The sequence below is a fragment of the Branchiostoma lanceolatum genome, chromosome 15 (genome assembly GCF_035083965.1).
Source record: "Branchiostoma lanceolatum isolate klBraLanc5 chromosome 15, klBraLanc5.hap2, whole genome shotgun sequence".
In the NCBI taxonomy this organism is placed as follows: Eukaryota; Metazoa; Chordata; class Leptocardii; order Amphioxiformes; family Branchiostomatidae; genus Branchiostoma; species Branchiostoma lanceolatum.
The window spans coordinates 4,241,909-4,260,732 of record NC_089736.1 but is presented as its reverse complement, the minus strand read 5'-3'; the positions used below and the strand labels follow the sequence as shown (position 1 = coordinate 4,260,732).

The window sequence follows — 18,824 nt, the reverse complement described above, 5'->3', positions numbered from 1 at the left end:
GCGCAATGGAACGCAGCGCATGATGGGATATCCAAGATGGCGGCGCCCACTGCAAATTTTCAAAGTCTGTGATATTTTTCGCGCTTTTTAGGTCATAGAACAATATTGGTTTGTTTTCGTGCATTTTTCTTACCCTGTTTCACAGAAGAGAACTAGAAGATGTTTACTGAATTGAATATAATCCTTGGTTTTGACCATTTAAAGCCTCCAAAGGTAAGTTTCCTGTGCGAGTTTATTGGAGTTTTGGTCCAAAAATGAGTTCATCATCATATATTTTAGCTCTTGTTCATATTCATGCCTTGGAAGTTGTCTGGATTAACCATATTCTTACCAACTATGATCTGTTTGAAGTGTTGATTCTGGTATAAAATCATGAATATACTTGCCAAGCCTGTGAATGTGATGTCAACCCAAAGTCCCAAACCGATGAGTTATTTTGGAGGACTGCTCACGAGCGCCACCTTGCGACATTGTTCAGGCATCAGACCAAATGGCGATTGAGAATTTGACATTCATATCTGTATTGATTAGTGGCCTATACTTTTGAAAGCAAATCAGTTACTGGTCATTTATTGCGTCTTCTGTACAGCCTGGCGAGTCCTATGCATGTCTGCAGCAGTCATGCATCAGACACTGATGCCTGCAAGCGATTGATTGTAACGTTACATAGAGGATAAAAAAGTACAGATTTGAAAAATATCCATAATGTAATTTGCTGTAGCTAAGTCTTCCTCTCAGTCTCACATACTATCAATGTATATCAACCAATATGCTGTTTCATTGATCCACATTAGGATTTTACATGGTCATTGACTGACAGAGGCCATGTAGTATAGTAGTCTTTGATACTGATTATGTTTTGCCAGTACATTTATACTTCAACACTCTGTTCTCATATCTTTTCTATAATAATCACTGTTAATTTTTGCATACAATTAATTATTTCCCATCACTGGTGAAATATGTTGGATGGACACTTAAATACGTCTGATATTTTCATATTGTAATCCAGTGGTATGGATTGAATTAAAATCTTATTCTTCAATTTCCTGGATGAACAATATTCACAAAGGTAATGAATGATTGTGTAGCAATTAAGTAGCTTTTGTGATAGAACTCAACTTTTCAATCGTCATCACATGTGTCAGGTTGTCAGCCTATCAATAATACCATTCCACAGAATGCATTAAGAGCTTCTATATAAACCCCTTGGTGAAAAGCTAATGAGTGACAGATAGGGGGTTTAAGCGGGATTAGTGCTTGACATGCTGTTCTTTATTTCCCTCCCCCAGGGCCAGTTTGTGCTGATCTCTGACAGTCTGACAGATGGAAGTTTCCTCATCCATCACTTCTTGTCACTCTACATCAAAGGTACCAATCCACAAGGGGAGCGTTAGTGGATGGTCCCTGGTGGGGGAGGGGATTAGAGTTTATACATTAGTGAGGGTTTCAGCTTTAGTTGATTGTGTAAAGGAGGAGTTTTTATCACTTCATGACCTGTTTGAAGATGATTGTCCTCGCCAAGAAGTTTATGTTTTTGGGTGCATGTGTCGGTGTGTGTGTTGAACAATTGCTAACTAAAAAAATGCCATTGCCTTGATACTTAGTATGTTGGTAGGTCTTGATGAGACCTCAAAATGATTAGATTTTGGGCCCCTAGCTGTTATGGTGCTGTACTGTAGACACACAGCATTTTTTGCATTAGTTGATTGAAGTAATTTGATGCTGTGTTTTTCAGGTGGATGGAAGGTGTGTCTTCTTGCTCTGGCGCAGTCCTTTGGGCACTACAATGCTGTTGGACAGAAACTAGTAGGTTTTAGTTTGTAACACCGATTACTTAGTATACATTTTACATTGAAGATTAAGAATACTCAGAACGTACTGGTAGCTGTACACAAGGCAGTTCGCCACAATGCACCAGCCTACATGACTAAACTGTTTAAATGGCTATCACCCCCAGTGCTCAGAGCTCGGACACGCACTGCCACGAAGCAGCTCTATAGCTACGACCCTCACATGCTAGACACCCCTAAGGCAAACGTGGAAACCTTCAAGGGGAGCCTGCAATACCAAGGGCCACTACTGTGGAACAAACTCACTGCGGACCAACGGCACATTGCAACTACGGCAGCGTTTAGAAACAGACTGTAGCGGGACTGTAGCTAAGAACTGACTGGGATAATGTCGAAATACTGTGATATATGTCTGTACATGTAACGTTATCTGTATATTTGTATCTGATTGTATTTTTAATGTTTGTGCCCAGGGTCATCTGAAAAGCAGATCAGTAGATCTGAGATGTCCCCTGGTAAAATAAATAAAATTGAAATTGAAATTGAGAATGCTTTAAGAAAGTCCTTTTTTTTCATTAAAAAAAACTAAAAAATTCCAGGCCTGACATAGATCTCGTACATGTTACTAGTAGGTGCAGGTTCAAGACATCAAAATTACCAGCAAAGCTCCAACTTAACCAACCTGTACATGTATATACCCAGTACATGGGCCAGTGCCAGTTAGGTGCAGGACTGCAGGTAGACATCAGAAATGCCTGCATAACTCCAATGTTACCTGCACTAACCTGCATATGTACTATACTAGGAGGAGGTATTTCAAGCCCTGTATGGCCTTACATCCAGAGTACTAGTCTGTGTAATTGTATGATTTAAGGTACATCTGCAGCATATTCAATAAACCCCGTGTAATTTTGTTCTCTAAAATTGTGCAGGAAGCTAGAAACCTTGTCAAATTACTTCCTGGACATCAAGCGTTATAAAATGACCTTACAAGTTCTACTCTAGCAGCTACTGTACTGTCTGTGTAAAAGGATGAGCATCAAAATTGTGTCTCAAGTGAGCCGGCAGCTTTGGCTGGGCTGCACATATCTAAAGCTGGCAGTGACCTTTTAGCAAAGGGATCGTTCTGAACTTAATGAACTTAAGCGTTCGCTGGGAAATGTAATCACCTTGGAGAGGGATGGGATGTTTTGGATAAGTGCCGCGCATGGCTTAAGTCAAGGGCAAGCCAAGGTGATGGTGATGACTTGACGTGAGATGCATATAACACGAGCTGGGTTCACTCAGTGTTAGATTTTTTTAGAAGTCTGGAGAAATGTTGTAAATGCTGCAGACAGACAAGTGTTGTCTCCAAAATCCGTCCCTCCATCCCCATACGGAAATTTGCCTGTTTCAACGAGCAAACATTTCAGCCCGTCCATCCAAAAATGTGAACATCATGACATGAGATTGATGAAAATATATTTTCCTAACCCTAAAACGACAGATTTAACCATGAAAATTAACAACATGGACTCCCAAACAATGAATGAGACTGACGGGGAAAATTAAAGCTGGCGACAGCCCTGAGACAGACAAACAGTGTCATTTATTTTTCGATTTTGTTGGTGTCAATGGCCGATAAATCCGATGAGTGGTTGTTTGTTAAACTAAATGTTCCTGTCAGATGAGCGTTTTAGCGTCTTCGAGTGTCCTTAAGTGCAGTGGTCGGCGTCAACTGTGTGCTTGCTTACTTGCTTGCAACTGTGTCTAGGGCCATCAAATACATGTATATGTATATTTTACTAAAACCTGCTGAATAAGGCTACAAAATGTGTAACAGTAACGTGCCCTAGTTGCAGAAAAATGACGTGTGTTTTGCATTTGCAACTGCAACATTTTCTTTTAGTCTAAATAAAAAAAAGAAAAACGCTGGCATTAGTGTTATTGAGGGTTTTACAAATTTCCAGGGGAAACCCAGATCCCCCCAGGTTTTCCCAACCCCTGCCACTTTGGTATCCCCCAACAATGAATATTGTCTCTACCATGGAATCCAGTGGGACTGTTGGTCAAGGCATTAACCTTCAAATCCGCTGCTGGAATGCAAGACAGATATGAGTCTGCTAAATTCTGGAAGTGTTGCCAAGCCAAGGATGTGGCTGAAATCATAATGAGCTGGGGCAAAACATGTTCATTGTTTGGTTCTTACATTCCCCCTTATAAAAATGAAATGATTTGAAGAAAAGTGTATTAAAAACAGAATTTTGGAAAGGTCGGCTTGAGTCGGGTCCAAAGTTGCATCAGGTAGGAAAATGCATCAGTAGACAGATAAGAATTAGGGAAAAATTCATAACAATGGATAAGACAAAACTACAAATATTTCACGGAGGTACAAGATCAATTTTTCTATATGCATAGCAACTGTTTATATTTGCAGAATATCATACAAAATATCTTTATTAGTGTGGAGTTTTATCACAAATGCATCCCACCTGCCAAAGTGCTTAACCTTCTCCCTGCTGCCTAACTCTGTAACAAAACCAATAGAGAATAAGGTGCCAAATGGCTACCATCTCAGTGTGCTAAATCTAGTAGAAGCTAGTATGTATGTGCCTAGGCCAGTGACTGACCCCTTGCCCCTCTCCGTCAGGTTCCTCCATACAGCACAATCCAGAGCCTCAGCTTCTGCTGTCTTTAACTTTATGCACTCTGAAGTAGCCATTTGGCACCCAATTCCCTATTGGTTACAGAGTTAGGCAGCAGGGAGAAAGTTAAACTTGATCCTACATGCATAACACATCATTGCGATTTGATGGACAGTGACACCCAGGTACAGTTTTTAATTTTTGTTTGTTCAATCGCAGGGTGTTCCCCTGACCCAAGCGAGAGAGAAAGGACAGCTCAGATTCATAGATGGGTTGAAGTGTTCCCTACAGATGTACACATGTACACCACAGGAAGGGCAGGGCGAAAATCCACTCAGAGTTCTCAGGTAGGAAATGACAGGATTTTTAGCTTTTGGCCAAATGCTTCTGAGACCCAGATTTTTTGGGTAGATTCATAGTTAGTTTGGTTGGTAGGATGGTAGGTTGGTTGGTTGGTTGGTTGTCTCCTTCCAACCTTCAAACCCTGCCACCTAAGCATGTATAAGTTTGACAAACATGAGGTACACATGTGCTGTGCACCACACTCAGGAAGGACTGGGGGAAAATCCACTCAGGGGTCTCAGGTAGGAAATGACTAAATTTTTTTTACTGGATTTAACGTTAGGAATGTTCCAAAACGCTGACAATTGTTTTTACAAAGATAGCAAAATCAGAAGTTATCCTGCATAATTACGGTAACAAACCACTAAGGGGTCCAAAATGTGAACATTTCAAGGTCTGATCAAGACCTACCCACATACCAAATATCAATACAGCCTGCCCTGTATCTTTTAGGGACAACCCCACAGCCTCTGTCTTTAATGACAGATTTACGCCTTCATTTTTAATGAGCATTTTCCAATATTGATTTTTACTAACATTGATTGGTAATATTTCATGTAATAGAAAGATAATCATGATGAATTGCATTGATTGTCTACGGAAAGAATAGTAGAATGGCAGTGAAAGAATAGTAGAATGACACTGCCTGTAGTCTGTAATTATAACAGAATTATCTATCTATGGTAAACACTCACTTGGCCATTGCACCTGTATAGTAAAATATGTATAATTTTATGTAATAACTAAAGGTTTTCTTTCAAAGAGGTAAAGAAATGAAATAATTCCATGTTGTTACAGGGACAAGAAAGCAACCCTACGACCTCTGTACGACCTTGTAAAAACACAGGTCTGTAGTGAAGAAGGTGTTCTAGATGGTCCCACCCTGCTCCTTGTGGATGACTTGAGTGTTCTTGTGAGTCTTGGCGTGTCTGCCAAAGACGTCTCAGACTTCATGCACTACTGTAGGGTCCTCATGTGCCCTACACAACAGGTAACACTAACAGTCTATGCACTTATCATCATAAACCTTATAGGGGTACTGTAGGGTCCTCATGTGTCCAACACAACAGGTAACTGCACTTATCATCATAAACCTTACAGGAGTACAGTAACTGTAAGGTCCTGATGTGCCCCACACAACAGGTACATATAACTGCACTTATCATTATAAACCATACAGGGGTACTGTACCTTCTTGATGTGCCCCACACAACACGTAACTGTCTCTGCACTTATCATTATAAACCTTACAGGGGTGCTGTAGGGTTCTAATTTGCCAATCAGTTTCTCAAAATACTTTATTCTGATAGCATGTCACTTGGAAACCGGGAAACATTCAAATAGGCATGGCAATGCCACATCCTGGGTTGAAGTACATTTTGTTCTCAACAAGACATGATCAGGTGTAGGTAGATATCCACTTCAATGTCATTAATATCATCTCCTACATGTACATGTTGACAGTGATGAATTGCAGTTTTCCCCTCATGTCTTACCAAGGGCAATTTGGTATTGATATATCCAATGAACACTTGATGAATTCTGAATGTAAACCTCCCTGTTACGTCGATGAAGGTTAGACATCCTGGTAATAAGATACGCCAAATGACAGCTATTGAATATGATATGTTCTTATATTTAGGTAAAGGTGTACATTATATAGGCTTTGATGTGTTTTTATATTTCCCTCCTGTTGAGCCATATAGGGGAAAAGGAAACAAAACATGTATAGTCAATGTGTGTTTGCTCACAAATGACAGCTATAGACTATGATATGTTCTTATACTTAGGTAAAGGTGTACATTATATATTACATGTAGGCTTTGATGTATTATCATATCACCCTCTGATATGCCATATAGGAGAAAGGGAAACACAACATGTATATTCAATGTGTGTTTGCTCACTTTTTCTTCTTCTTTGTCTTTTGTATTCACAGAGTCAGGGAGCCATAGTGTCACTTGTACACAAAGATGCAGATGTGGAAGATGAGGAAAATAGCACCTTATTCAGACACATGGCATACCACGGAACAGTCCATTTGGCTGTGGAGGGGTTGTCTAGCGGATACAGTAGGGATGTACATGGGCAGGTGGGTTACACCATTAAGTTTTTTCCCCCATATTTAGCTAATGGAACATTCCTTTGTGATAAGTGAAAACTGTCTGTATTGCTTGTTCTATACATTGTTTCATGTTGCAACTAGCCCTTGGGCAAGAACTTGCAAATAAACTTATCAATGTTACTTGATAATTTGATAACTAACTGTTCTGAATTTCCTAGGTGACTGTAACTTTCCGGAATGTCCAGGATCCCAGCCAATCACAGACCAGGAAGAGGAGACTACAGTACAAAGTGGAGGAACGGAATGTCTCCTTTTTTGCTCCTGGGACGTCGCGAGCCGTTCTGTAACAACTGTCTTCAGACATTCTGTATTTTTGTTTGCTGGTTTGTTGGTTTTGTTAAGCAAAACAAGTGAAAAAGTGTAAGACATTAGACCAATATTAAGGGTTGTTTAAGCTGTTCAAGAGACTTGAGACATTTTTATTTATTTGTTTGTTTGTTGGTTTTGTTAAGCATAACAAGAAGAGTGCGCCATGGTGTAAAACACCATATCTGTATTTAGACCAGTTGTGACTTGTGAGTACAAGTTGTGCAAGAGACAGTGCATTGCGTTGTATCCCTTACCTCATCAATAGGAGCAGTGGAATCTTACTAGTAAACATGCTCTCCACAAACATCTAACAGACAGCTTGATACAGATCTGTCCAAAGCTCTGTGAACTCAACTGGTGGGGTAAAAATCGGGTCCAGAACACTGATGACTAGGACAGGATTCAAACCATGTGGCTCAAAAGCGGTTACATCTTGGCCACCATGCACTACCTACACTTGTGCAATGAACTAAAATGTATATCATCAGTTGCCAAAAGTTTGTCATTGGTACTGTAATGGTACAATTGATTAATGAACGGATACAATACAAATCACAATCACTGCTTCTTCTTCAGATTATGATTCTTGTGTCCTGAAATATTTCATTTGCATCACACTTTCCAAGTATGCTTAAACATTGATAAATTTCTTGAAATGCATGCAAAAATAACTTCCAACATACGACTTGGTACAAGAAAACCAAACTGGTTTGTCATTTTTTTATAATGTTTGTTTGTTTTCTCATACCAATTATTAGGTTTAAAGTTAAATTCCTGCAATATTCAGCTTTATGTCACGCATCATACCTCCACTGTGATAATGTTGGATATGGGTGTTCCGGACCAGGCGATATTTTGGTTTATCACACGAGCTTCCATTGAATAATTCAAATGCACTTTGCGTGCACCACTGTCCCAGCCCTCCCACAGGTCAGGCTGGAACCTTGGGTGATAAGAAATACACCATGGTGTATTCTATATTCATCAGCAAAAGGCCTCCCTACTTGATTGAAAAATCCCCATTTTTATTCATTCAACAGGGGATTTCTCCCACCCAACAATTATTAATGATTTGTCCCAATGTCTTATAGCTTTCTCTTTGAGTCCACAAGCAATGAATGCTGTATGCCGTCCCAGTTCCTGTGAAGCACCAGGGATGAGTCGATGAAGGTCAGACATCTTGGTAATAAGATATGCCAAATAGCAGTTACTCAAGCAACTGGATATGACTTTGGAAATGGTCAGACGTTTGTTAAACAGAAGGTTTTTAACCATGGACTATGAATTGATATGCAAATTGATATGCAAATAAAGTGAATGCAATTTTAGATAGTCCAATAGGAAAAAGATTTAGACAAAGTCAAGAGAAGGTTGATGCTAATGAGTGAACTAGCTCTTGCTGTATGCCTGTGCCTGAGCATTAACGTTAGGTCCCAAGTGCCTGACAGTTCGACACGTATCCCTCCTTCCCTGTTGAGGACGGGATTGTACATCCTCTCATATCATACCAAGGATGAGCCTGGGTAGAATTATTGGCTTTAACGTTGGTCGTTATGTTGCCAAGAGACCGCTGTGGAATCTTTATTCCAGCACAGCAGATTATGGGAGTAGGAATGCATGGATGCCTTAAGGGATATTGGATCTGGAGCTTCAGGGGAGATTTCTACTTGCGCCCCTCAAAAATCTGTATAGGTTAGGCTGTACTAACCCAGCTTTAGGTTGTCGCAACTTTTACCTGAAAATTTTTTTTGCAAGGCAGTAACCCAAGACTGCAAGAGGATTGAGTGTGTGAGTGAGAGAGCGAGCATGTGAGTGAGTGTAAATGAGTGGTTGAGTGAGTGGATGGTTGAGTGAGTGTTTGGGTTTTATCTGACTAACTTTGAGCATTTTGTGCTCCAAAGAGTCAAATATGCAACCAATTGCAGGTTACTTTTACCTACATGTACATGTATAAGGTCACACCAATTTGAATTTTTCCATTCTCAGATTGGAAAAGAAATCTTATGCACTAGTTGGAATATTGTTCGGTTGATATTCTAAACGTAACAGTTTTGAGATGTTGAACTGGTGTAGCTTAGTAATCAATCAATGCACCAATCAATCAATAATAACGGATTATGCACATCATGAAACCAGCCTGGTTTAAGATCCAATAAAGGTTAGCCGCCAATGAAAGCTCCAAGTGATTCAGCAAAATGTAGGCCTTACAGTCTTTGTGTTAAAATTCCGCGCAGGGTTTTATTACAGACCAACAGCCACCATCTTAAGCCCTAATCTCACTTGGCTCACGGCACGTTGGCGGCCAAGCTGCGGCTTGAATTGTAATTTTGTGTCACTTTTGACTTTGTAACGGGGATATCATGCAAACCGTACAAGTATGACTAAAAGGTAGCAAAACACAGCGTAAAAGATTCGTTTTTTATCGATGAAATTTGTTGAGAGCTCTATCAAATCGCCAGGTCGCATCGAGGTCACTAACGTGCTGCGGGTCCAGTGAGATAGGGGTTTTAACTTTAACTGGTCCTCTCTTCTATCATCGACCCAATCATACCACAGGCGATAAAGTTTAGGACCAGAGCGGCCTTGCTGTTATGATATTTCAGACTGGCCTCAGTGAAACCTCTGCTGTCATTTGATGTATCCCACTGGCTGTGTAGGGTTACCCAGTTATTACAAGCGCTACGCGATATCTACGATATATGCAACGTTTTGGGGCGTAAAGCTTGCCGGAAATTGCGCTATTTTCCACGAGGACGCCCTCCTGTATTCTTAAGGCTCGCCGTCCCTCCTTGTATTCCTGGTGCGTCGCTGGTAATGGCCGCTCTCAGAGCGCACTAATTCCATGTACTTCAGACGGAATGGGGTCTGAAATTGAGCACAATCCGTAAAGAACGTGAAGACAGGCGGAACTCATTGCACCCAAGGACGGGTGAATGCGTGAACTTGTTTCTCAGTCTATCTTTTACCAGAATTTAACTGAATTCTTTAGTTTGTTTTAAAATCTTTGGTAGGTTTTTGTAACATTTCTATGTAATATTCTATATGATATTCCGATGCGATTTTCAGAGGTGATGTTTCATATTAGCTACTTGCTAGAATGCATCACCTCCGTGCCCTGTATATTCTTTAGTTGGTTGATAAAAGATTAAGAAAAACAGCAGAAATTTTTTATCGTGTTTTTTTTACATGAATAGAATAGATCTAGATTTCCTCTGAGGTTGCGACCCACGGAAATCCAATGTCCGCGGAACCTCATAACCTCAGACGGCCCCTACAACTAAGTGCAACAAAATGAAGACGGAGAATAGTATCTCATTTTGAATAATGGATGCCAGTAGACCATTCCTAGGTTTTATACGTCTTCTTTGTGATAAGAACGGCACATAACCTTTTCAAGCGATTTCTACAATAGCCTAGCCCGTAAACCCGCGCTCGAAATGGGCCATTTTTCCAAATATTTGCAGCCAATGGCACTGATAAGAAGACAGGTAATAGTTTCCACCTCCCATCGGACAGTTTATTGACTGAGGCTCTTCATCGCAACCTTCACATTAAAAGCTTTACATTATACGTTAAGTTTGTCGTAGAGAGAACGGCTTGGATAACCGATAACAAGTTTCTGGACACGTTTGGTGGGTAGTACTTGAAAATGTTGGGTACTCGTGTAAACCTAGAATTCTGGCTCCGGTACTTAGAATTCTGCAAATTTCTGGCTCCATTTCCCAGAATTCTGCAGCATTGGGCTAATCCCCAGGGGGTGATCAATGGTTGCTACATATTCTTAACTTCGTTTTCATCTATCAGATGTGATATCAAGCCATTTAGGTTTAAGATTGCTGAAATGTGGGAGGTAGTCCCAAATTAAAACTGGACTTCCCAAATTAAACTGGAGGCTGTTCCATGTAAACGATATTTCGAATGAAAGCCTGTCTGTGTTGATGGAAATCAGGGACGGCGGGCTGTATCGACTTCGGGGGACCTTTGACCCCCATTCTGACGTCACGTTCCCGGGAAAGTTGACCGAGGCACTACAGAAGTGAATGGGTCAGATACCCGATAAAGAAAGATCTGTCGATAGGAAATTCGTAAAGGGAACCTCAGTATACGTCGCCTTTCGTTTAAACCACGTGGGAGTGTTGTAACTCTCATGAAGCGTTGCAATTGTGGAGCAGACGGCTGCATTTTTTTCGTACACGTATCTTATGCTCTAAACACAGTAATGCACATAGAACTTCACAGACTTTGAAATACAATCTTTAAGTGAATACAACATGACAGTTATGCTGAAGTGTACCATTTCCCGGGACTTGAATCGTCGCCAGACGTCTGAGATGTTTGTGCGCGGTGCCCCTCTCGGATTGAAACGCGTGGGAAGACTCAGCATGCAATTTGCACGCACCGAAGACGTCCGCCCCTGCAATCCTCCAAGACGCCTTGTAGACGGGATGTGAGATTGGAGCACAAGAAAGGTCGCCCGAGATTGATATCCCCCGTCTCTGTTGTAATCTGCGACTTGATTATCCTCGTAAGAAATAGCTTGAAACTATACTCACCGATATGGTACCGTGCTTTCTACGGATGGCGGGTTCATGACATACATTTGCGGCTTTAATGGGATTTTGGAACGTCTGTATTCTCGTGCTGGTAGATATCCTTTCTAGCGGGGACTTGTGCAGAACAAATGTAACGTTACATATGTACCGTTTAGTCTTTCAGATTTTCATCACGCACTAATTTTGAGAGGACGATATATTTGTAGTCGTATGTCCAATAGTATGAATAGGGCAAAATACCAACTACAAAGTGATAATCTTTATGGGATGGTTTGAATCCCCATGTCAGGCTCCTAAGACCTTGTTTGAAATTCCTGTTTTTCTGAACCTGCCGATTGGCCATAGTATATTATACGTCTGACCGGTAGTATAGCATAAGGTATGCCACTTTAATTTTCAATACGAGGCATTTTTGCCTTATGTGCATAAAGAGCATAGAACATCATGCTGAGCATAAAACGATCGAGAGACGTCAAGCTATCATTCTATGATAGTAGACTAATTATGTACCGGTGTGCTACGTTTCTCATTTTCTAGCTCCACCCGGACTACACGCTGAGATGCTAAACAACGATACCGATCAACGTATATGCAGTCCAAAGTGGCAATCTATACCACTTGTACTATTCTTCCTTGATGAAACTTGTCGGCGAAAGGGTGCACCAGACCAGCACAGGTCACACGACGCATGCCTGCCCCAGTCAATCGCACCTATATATATTCCTGTGCGTCATCAAAACGTCAGGCCAAAGGCCACGAAAGGAGAGCAGTAGAAAGGTGCGGGCGTGGTTCGCGTTTACAAACGTGAGGACTGTCCAAAGTCTACAGTAAAAGAAGTCTATGTAAAATTCGGTGATGGAACTACATGAAAATGTCTGCTCCGCCAGAGTTTTGCTTCGTGGGGTTATGTTTGCAAATTGGTAACATACCTCTCATTGATGAAAAGATCGTATCATTCCATGCTGTAAAATATTAATCAAGAAACGAGAGTTGGAGTGAATGGAAAGTAAATTGTTCCAACTGCTGGTCGTTTTTGTGAAACGACTCGCTGTACCTACCATTGCAAATCTATTCTGAATTTTGTGCACATAACTGATTATAAAATGGAAATGTTTTCTCAACAACTTGCATCAGATAAGAATAGTATCGCTTTGATCCTAATGTTACAATATTCACTGTAGGTTCATAAAGAATATAGACTAGTCTACGACCCAGATAGTTAACGTTGCTATGGTTTTCAAGGCAAGTATTGACGTAGATACAACATATCTTAGATAACCAATACAGCAAGTACGTTATCAAAGGGCCCTGTTTGCAAATTTGTAACATACCTCTCATGGATGAAAAGACCGTACTATTCGTTTCATGTTGCAAAATAGTAATCAAGAAACGAGAGTTGGAAAGCAGGGAAAAGTTCCCGACTGCTAGCATTCGACTTTTTTTGTGGAAATTAGTCTATCGGCTAGAGTGTGATCAGTCATCACGTCAGCCGTTCACTCTTGCAAACATTTTATTCAGTATCCGATAAACATCACAACAAAGAGTCGAACCTTAATCATAGATAGCAGTCGTTGTTTCGCAGAATACATTTCAAACTACATCTGATGACTTAAGCATTGTAATGTCACTGCAGTAAAGCTTTGCTTTCATTACCACCAATTTTCACAAACACTGATTATAAGAAATACAGTAAAAGCCAGTTAATGGCCTGACGGATAACAGCACACTTTTATCAATTGCACGCAATCCAAACGTCCCAAAGTGGTTTCCATTCACTCCATTGTTAGTGAAACGCGACCATCATCATCTGGCTCTGTTCGTCTGTTTACCTGTCCTGTCTCTCCCTGATGCTCTTTAGCATATTCCGTGTCAGGAAACGTCACATAAGTGTGGCCTAAACTGTCATCTTCATTCAACGAAACAGTTGCCTGGTCCGGCTCTTTACCGTTACAATGTTCGGTGTCTCTGTGCTGATTGTCAGCATCTTCCGGGCCAGGAAACGTCATATAATAATGATCTGACATGTCAGCATCACTGACAGACCTGGAGACGGGGTCCCTGTCTGTGGGGTCTCCCTCACATTGCAAATTCCTTTCTCCGACTCCAGGTTCTTGTTCCGTCATAGTGTTGAGGAGCGTCATGTACTCTGGATCGGAGTCGCGGTCTTCATCCCTTCTTGTAGCGGCGTCCGAATCCCCTTTGACCAAAGCCTTAATGTCTTTGTCGTTATCATAATGTCCAGGCATTTGTGCTGTGCTCAACGCGTTGATGTCTTTGTGGTTATCATAGTGTCGAGGCATTTGCGCTGTAACCAAAGACTTCATGTTTTTGTCGTTATCATAATGTCCATGTATTTGTGCTGTGGATGCAGCAGGCTCCAACTTGGAGGATAACTGATCGTCGTTTCCGCCTCTGGCTCCTCTTGTGTCTGAGAACTGGTCGTCATTCTCGTAGTGTCCATCCCTAGCGTCTCCTGCGTCTGAGATCTGGTCGTCATTCTCATAGTGTCCACCCCTAGCGCCTCCTGCGTCTGAGAACTGGTCATCATTCTCATAGTGTCCACCCCTAGCGCCTCCTGCGTCTGAGAACTGGTCATCATTCTCATAGTGTCCACCCCTAGCGCCTCCTGCGTCTGAGAACTGGTCATCATTCTCATAGTGTCCACCCCTAGCGCCTCCTGCGTCTGAGAACTGGTCATCATTCTCATAGTGTCCACCCCTAGCGCCTCCTGCGTCTGAGAACTGGTCATCATTCTCATAGTGTCCACCCCTAGCGCCTCCTGCGTCTGAGAACTGGTCATCATTCTCATAGTGTCCACCCCTAGCGCCTCCTGCGTCTGAGAACTGGTCATCATTCTCATAGTGTCCATCCCTAGCGTCTCCTGCGTCTGAGATCTGGTCGTCATTCTCGTAGTGTCCATCCCTAGCGTCTCCTTTGTCTGAGACCTGGTCATCATTCTCATACTGTCCACCACTGGTATCATTTTCAGAGCCTGCATCGCTCTGTCCATCGTCGATCTGATGTTCTCCCTGACACTTGTCCATACAAGCGGCTATTGCTACAACGATAATGCAAGATGCACAGAAAGATGCCAGTCCCGCAAAGATAAGCTCTGTGGTAGACAATCCGCGATTTGTGGTCTCCTTTTCAACGGCATTGTCATCTACTGGCACCATCGCATACCGGACTGTTGTCGGGCGCTGATGGTTGTACTTTCTGGTGCTTTTCTCACTTGGTTTTTTCGTGGTTGTGTCAGGATGAGCGATGCTGTTTGCTGTTACTCCCTGATACACAGCAGATGCATTAGCGTTGTGGGTATAGTCAGCTGTCACTTTGCAAGTGTACGTGCCTTTGGTGCCATTGCCCGGAGGGATGTCCAACACGGAGTAGCACATTCTCTTCGTTTCCAGTCTTGTGATGTTTGACCCTTTACACGACGCTTTGCTGACGTGGGTGTAGTTTTCTGAGTACTGGTAACTTGATGATCTGTGGTCTCCGTTTGGTTCGATCCATGAGAATGTCAGACCTTCCAGACAGTCTGTCTGACATGTGAAGGAAACGTTACCTGTCTGACAGGTGAAGGAAACGTTACCTGTAACTGTTCCATTGTTTGCGGTAACTGTCACGTCAGGCGAGGCACACGTCAGGTCATCCCAGCGGACATCTTGGATTAGCTTGTAGCTTCCGGTCTCATCAACCAGGCACGGAACTGTCCATTGGGGCTTCTCATTTTCAAGAATGAATTTCTTTATTTCTCTCATACTACAGTCGCACTGAATCTTATTGTGATCCAAAACCAACGCTTTGAAGTGCCTCAAGTCTCCAATATTTCCCATGGATGTTATGAGATTGTAAGCCATGTAAATTGCTCTGATCGACTCTGCACCTTGTGGAATGCTAGAAAGACAATTATCCGTCATATCTAAGGCCCTCAGTTTGATGAGTCCAGCGAAAGCCGCATTGTCTATATGATACATCTCATTATGCTTCAGGTTCAGCATACTAAGCTGCTCCAGTCCCTTGAACGTGTCTGCCTCTAGTCGCCTGATTCTGTTTTGACGGAGATCCAGTTCTTCCACATACGGCAAGCTTTCAAAACAGCCTGGTTGTAGATTCACAACATGGCTGTCCCATATACGCAGCTTCTCCAAACACCTTAGACCGTGAAAATCTCCCAACACAATGTCGGTGATATTCTGATACCGTATGAATAAGTCTGTTATAGTCGGTGGTAACGGCGTTGGGATATGATGGAAACTACAACCTTTCAAACACCATAGCCCGTCTGGATCATCTCTCAAATGTCCAAGAAATGTCTCACAGCATTCCAACTTTGACAACACGTTTGTGCACCCTGCCCCACTCCATGACACGAGAAGTAATGGAATAAATAAACTTACACGCATTGGAGTCGCCATCTTACAGTTATGTTTTCATGAAGATGTCCTCTAAGTAGTCGTCAACATCACAACTTGTGAATCGATTACTTGTGTCCTAGTACGCATGTAGGAACATTGGTCCATATCGGGAGAGGCATACAGAGTTTGGGATCCATCTCTTTCAGTGTCCTGTCAGTCGCCTCATACCTGTTTAGTAGACGTCACCTGCTAGAAATTTCATCAGAAACATGTGTATTGTGCTCATGCATAGTCATCAAACACTGCAGTCGCCAAAGAATGAAACAAGAAATGAAAATTCATGAAAAATATCGGGAGCGACCAAAATATGTCGATCATCATGTCATAAAAGAAATGGAACATCAAGTATCACTGGACGCAGTGTATTTTGTATACTAGTTGAATGTGTTCATACAAACATCTTAATTCTTTGGTTATGATATTCGTAAGACCAGGGGAGTCAGAATTAAGAGTTTAACGAAATATATCATAGCATTCGCTATTGATATTTCCTTGTTTCAGCATGTTTCCAGCCATCATGGCAGTCTCAAATTCGAAAATGTCAAAAATGACACCACTAAATCCAAAATGCTTTGGCCCAGTCTTTTGCTCCTCTTGAACAATGAAAAATTGTTTTTTTCAACCTTCCTTTTCAGTAGGAACTTAAGCATTCACACTATGATAATATCCTGTCTGCTTGTATTGTGGTTTAGGTTTCCTCAGTCATAAATAGGCCAAGGATTTTAATCATTGTGTCCGTTAAGTTGTCTGATCCTGCTTGTACTATTAGTCCCTGAAACAGTTCTCCGCTCCCCCTTTCATGCATAGCATCAATGGCGTCTGTCCTACTTCATTGTAATGAAAGATCAAGTTTTCTGGACGTCTTACATGTATCTTAAATGCACTTTAAAGAAAGAAAGTCTTCCTCGTCATCAAAAGAAAAGACTTACAAGACATGCTGAACTTCCTGTCTGACCCAGGGGGTTGGAACCTCATTGGTCTCGTTATGGAAAGACTAGTACAGGAAATATCTTGTTTTTTTGTCGTTCTTTACGCTTTTATGACTTTGTCTCTACAGATTTTGTCTGTTCTGTCAATTTTTGAACAGAGAGTTTTAACCACTCAATATCAACAGCCTAACATACCATGTCTTGGCAGGGAATAGGTTTTTAATTTCGTAGACAGCGTTGTTGTGTTGTTATCACGTGGCTGTCACGTGACTGATGAATGACGTATGGACCCCGTCAGTAGTTGTGGCTGCTAAGTGATCTAGTGTATTGGACAGTCTGCTACTTCACTCCGTGTCCTATTTTCCATCGTGTAAAGCCCATACTGCAACGTAAGCGCACATCGAATCAATGAATTGATTGATGCCAGAAACCCGATGTTGTACCCTGTTACATACAATATTATTACCACTGTTATTCTTATGTGGATTCCACTGTTTGTTTGATTTATCTACTCTTTGTTGGTATTTTTTACCCGGACTTGGATATTACAAAGGGGAATATGTCGTGTTTCCCTTTGTCCATTTACATGATGTGATGTGAAAGCTGAAGTAATAAAACACAGCAAGAACACACTGATGGGTGTAGAAAAAGGTGCAGTTCATCACTGGTGCCGAAAAACATCATGTCGCTATTTGTCAGCGTCACATACTTTTGAATCATGGCATTATTTTTAGTAAAGTGCTTCGCCACCACTTCCACCTTGCCGGCAATCTCTTGAAAATCATATTAACATCAGAAGATCGAAAGACCGTTAGGTTCGTAATGTACTGTAACTCCTATTAGTCATAGTTGTAGCTAACGATAAGTTCACAGCTACTTCCTTAAAGTTTGTAGTCTTGGGGTAAGAGACAATTACGTTTTCGAGAGAGCACGCGCGAGAGAGAGCGATATATACATATATATATAGAGAGAGAGAGGGAGAGAGAGAGAGACTGCCTCTCCAACTCTGGTTGAGGCCGTTTAGTACGTCTTCTATCCCGTAAACCCAATAGAACAGCGAGCGTGACAAGGTTCGTCCCTAATGTTTTTCTTCACTACAAACCATGGAATCGGTTAGAGGCCACGCTAAAGATTTATCCCCTTCACAGGGACCACCTACAAATATACGCGGACTACCTGGTACGTATATCGCCAAGAGCTGTTGTGGGGTGACCTTTCCGAAGTGATGCGGGACGCTGAAACCAACTGATTGAAGTCATCAGTTCGTTTACGACATCCTCCAACACGGGGTCGATGGGGAATATATAACTCATTTTGCTCCGGTAGACTGGAAAACTCACTGGGAATGTTAAAACACTCCATGGCCTTTGCGTATACACATGTATATTTATATACATATACATGGCGGCCTTGAAAAGGTGACCTCTGCGGAGGTGCACCCGTTCCACCATGCCTTCCAGTTTTGGAGTAGTGCAATAAATTTGAATAAAGGAAGAAAGAAAGAAATAAAGAAATAATGAAATATACTCATAATACCGGCCTCTGTGGTTATCCTTTTCTCAAGCTTATGAGGTCAATTTGATTCTTATGATAACTAGATGTGCTATTCTGCTATGCCGTAGTGGATCAATGTACGCTGTTTCGTGTATGCACCATTGGCTGATGTTATTCCTAGCGAGGAACCTTTTGTCCCCTAGTGTGTTTAGTGGTATCTTCTAATCGTTCTCTTGA

At 41.7% G+C, this 18,824-nt stretch overlaps 1 protein-coding gene across 3 annotated transcripts; it reads left to right on the top strand.

Moving 5' to 3' along the window:
• The first annotated feature begins 5 nt into the window (after positions 1-5).
• LOC136449306 (elongator complex protein 6-like) lies at positions 6-7,871 on the top strand. Of its 3 annotated transcripts, XM_066449290.1 has the most exons (8): positions 6-213; positions 1,293-1,371; positions 1,739-1,809; positions 4,637-4,764; positions 5,558-5,726; positions 5,879-5,902; positions 6,699-6,851; positions 7,043-7,871. In XM_066449290.1, the coding sequence occupies exons 1-8, from the start codon at positions 160-162 to the stop codon at positions 7,169-7,171; spliced, it is 807 nt and encodes a 268-aa protein (XP_066305387.1). In that variant the 5' UTR covers positions 6-159; the 3' UTR covers positions 7,172-7,871. The 3 variants fall into 3 exon arrangements, with proteins under 3 accessions (XP_066305387.1, XP_066305386.1, XP_066305388.1); XM_066449289.1 differs by lacking the exon at positions 5,879-5,902 and having other exon boundaries at positions 7-213; positions 5,558-5,750; XM_066449291.1 differs by lacking the exon at positions 5,879-5,902 and having other exon boundaries at positions 8-64; positions 5,558-5,750.
• The last annotated feature ends 10,953 nt before the right edge of the window (positions 7,872-18,824 follow it).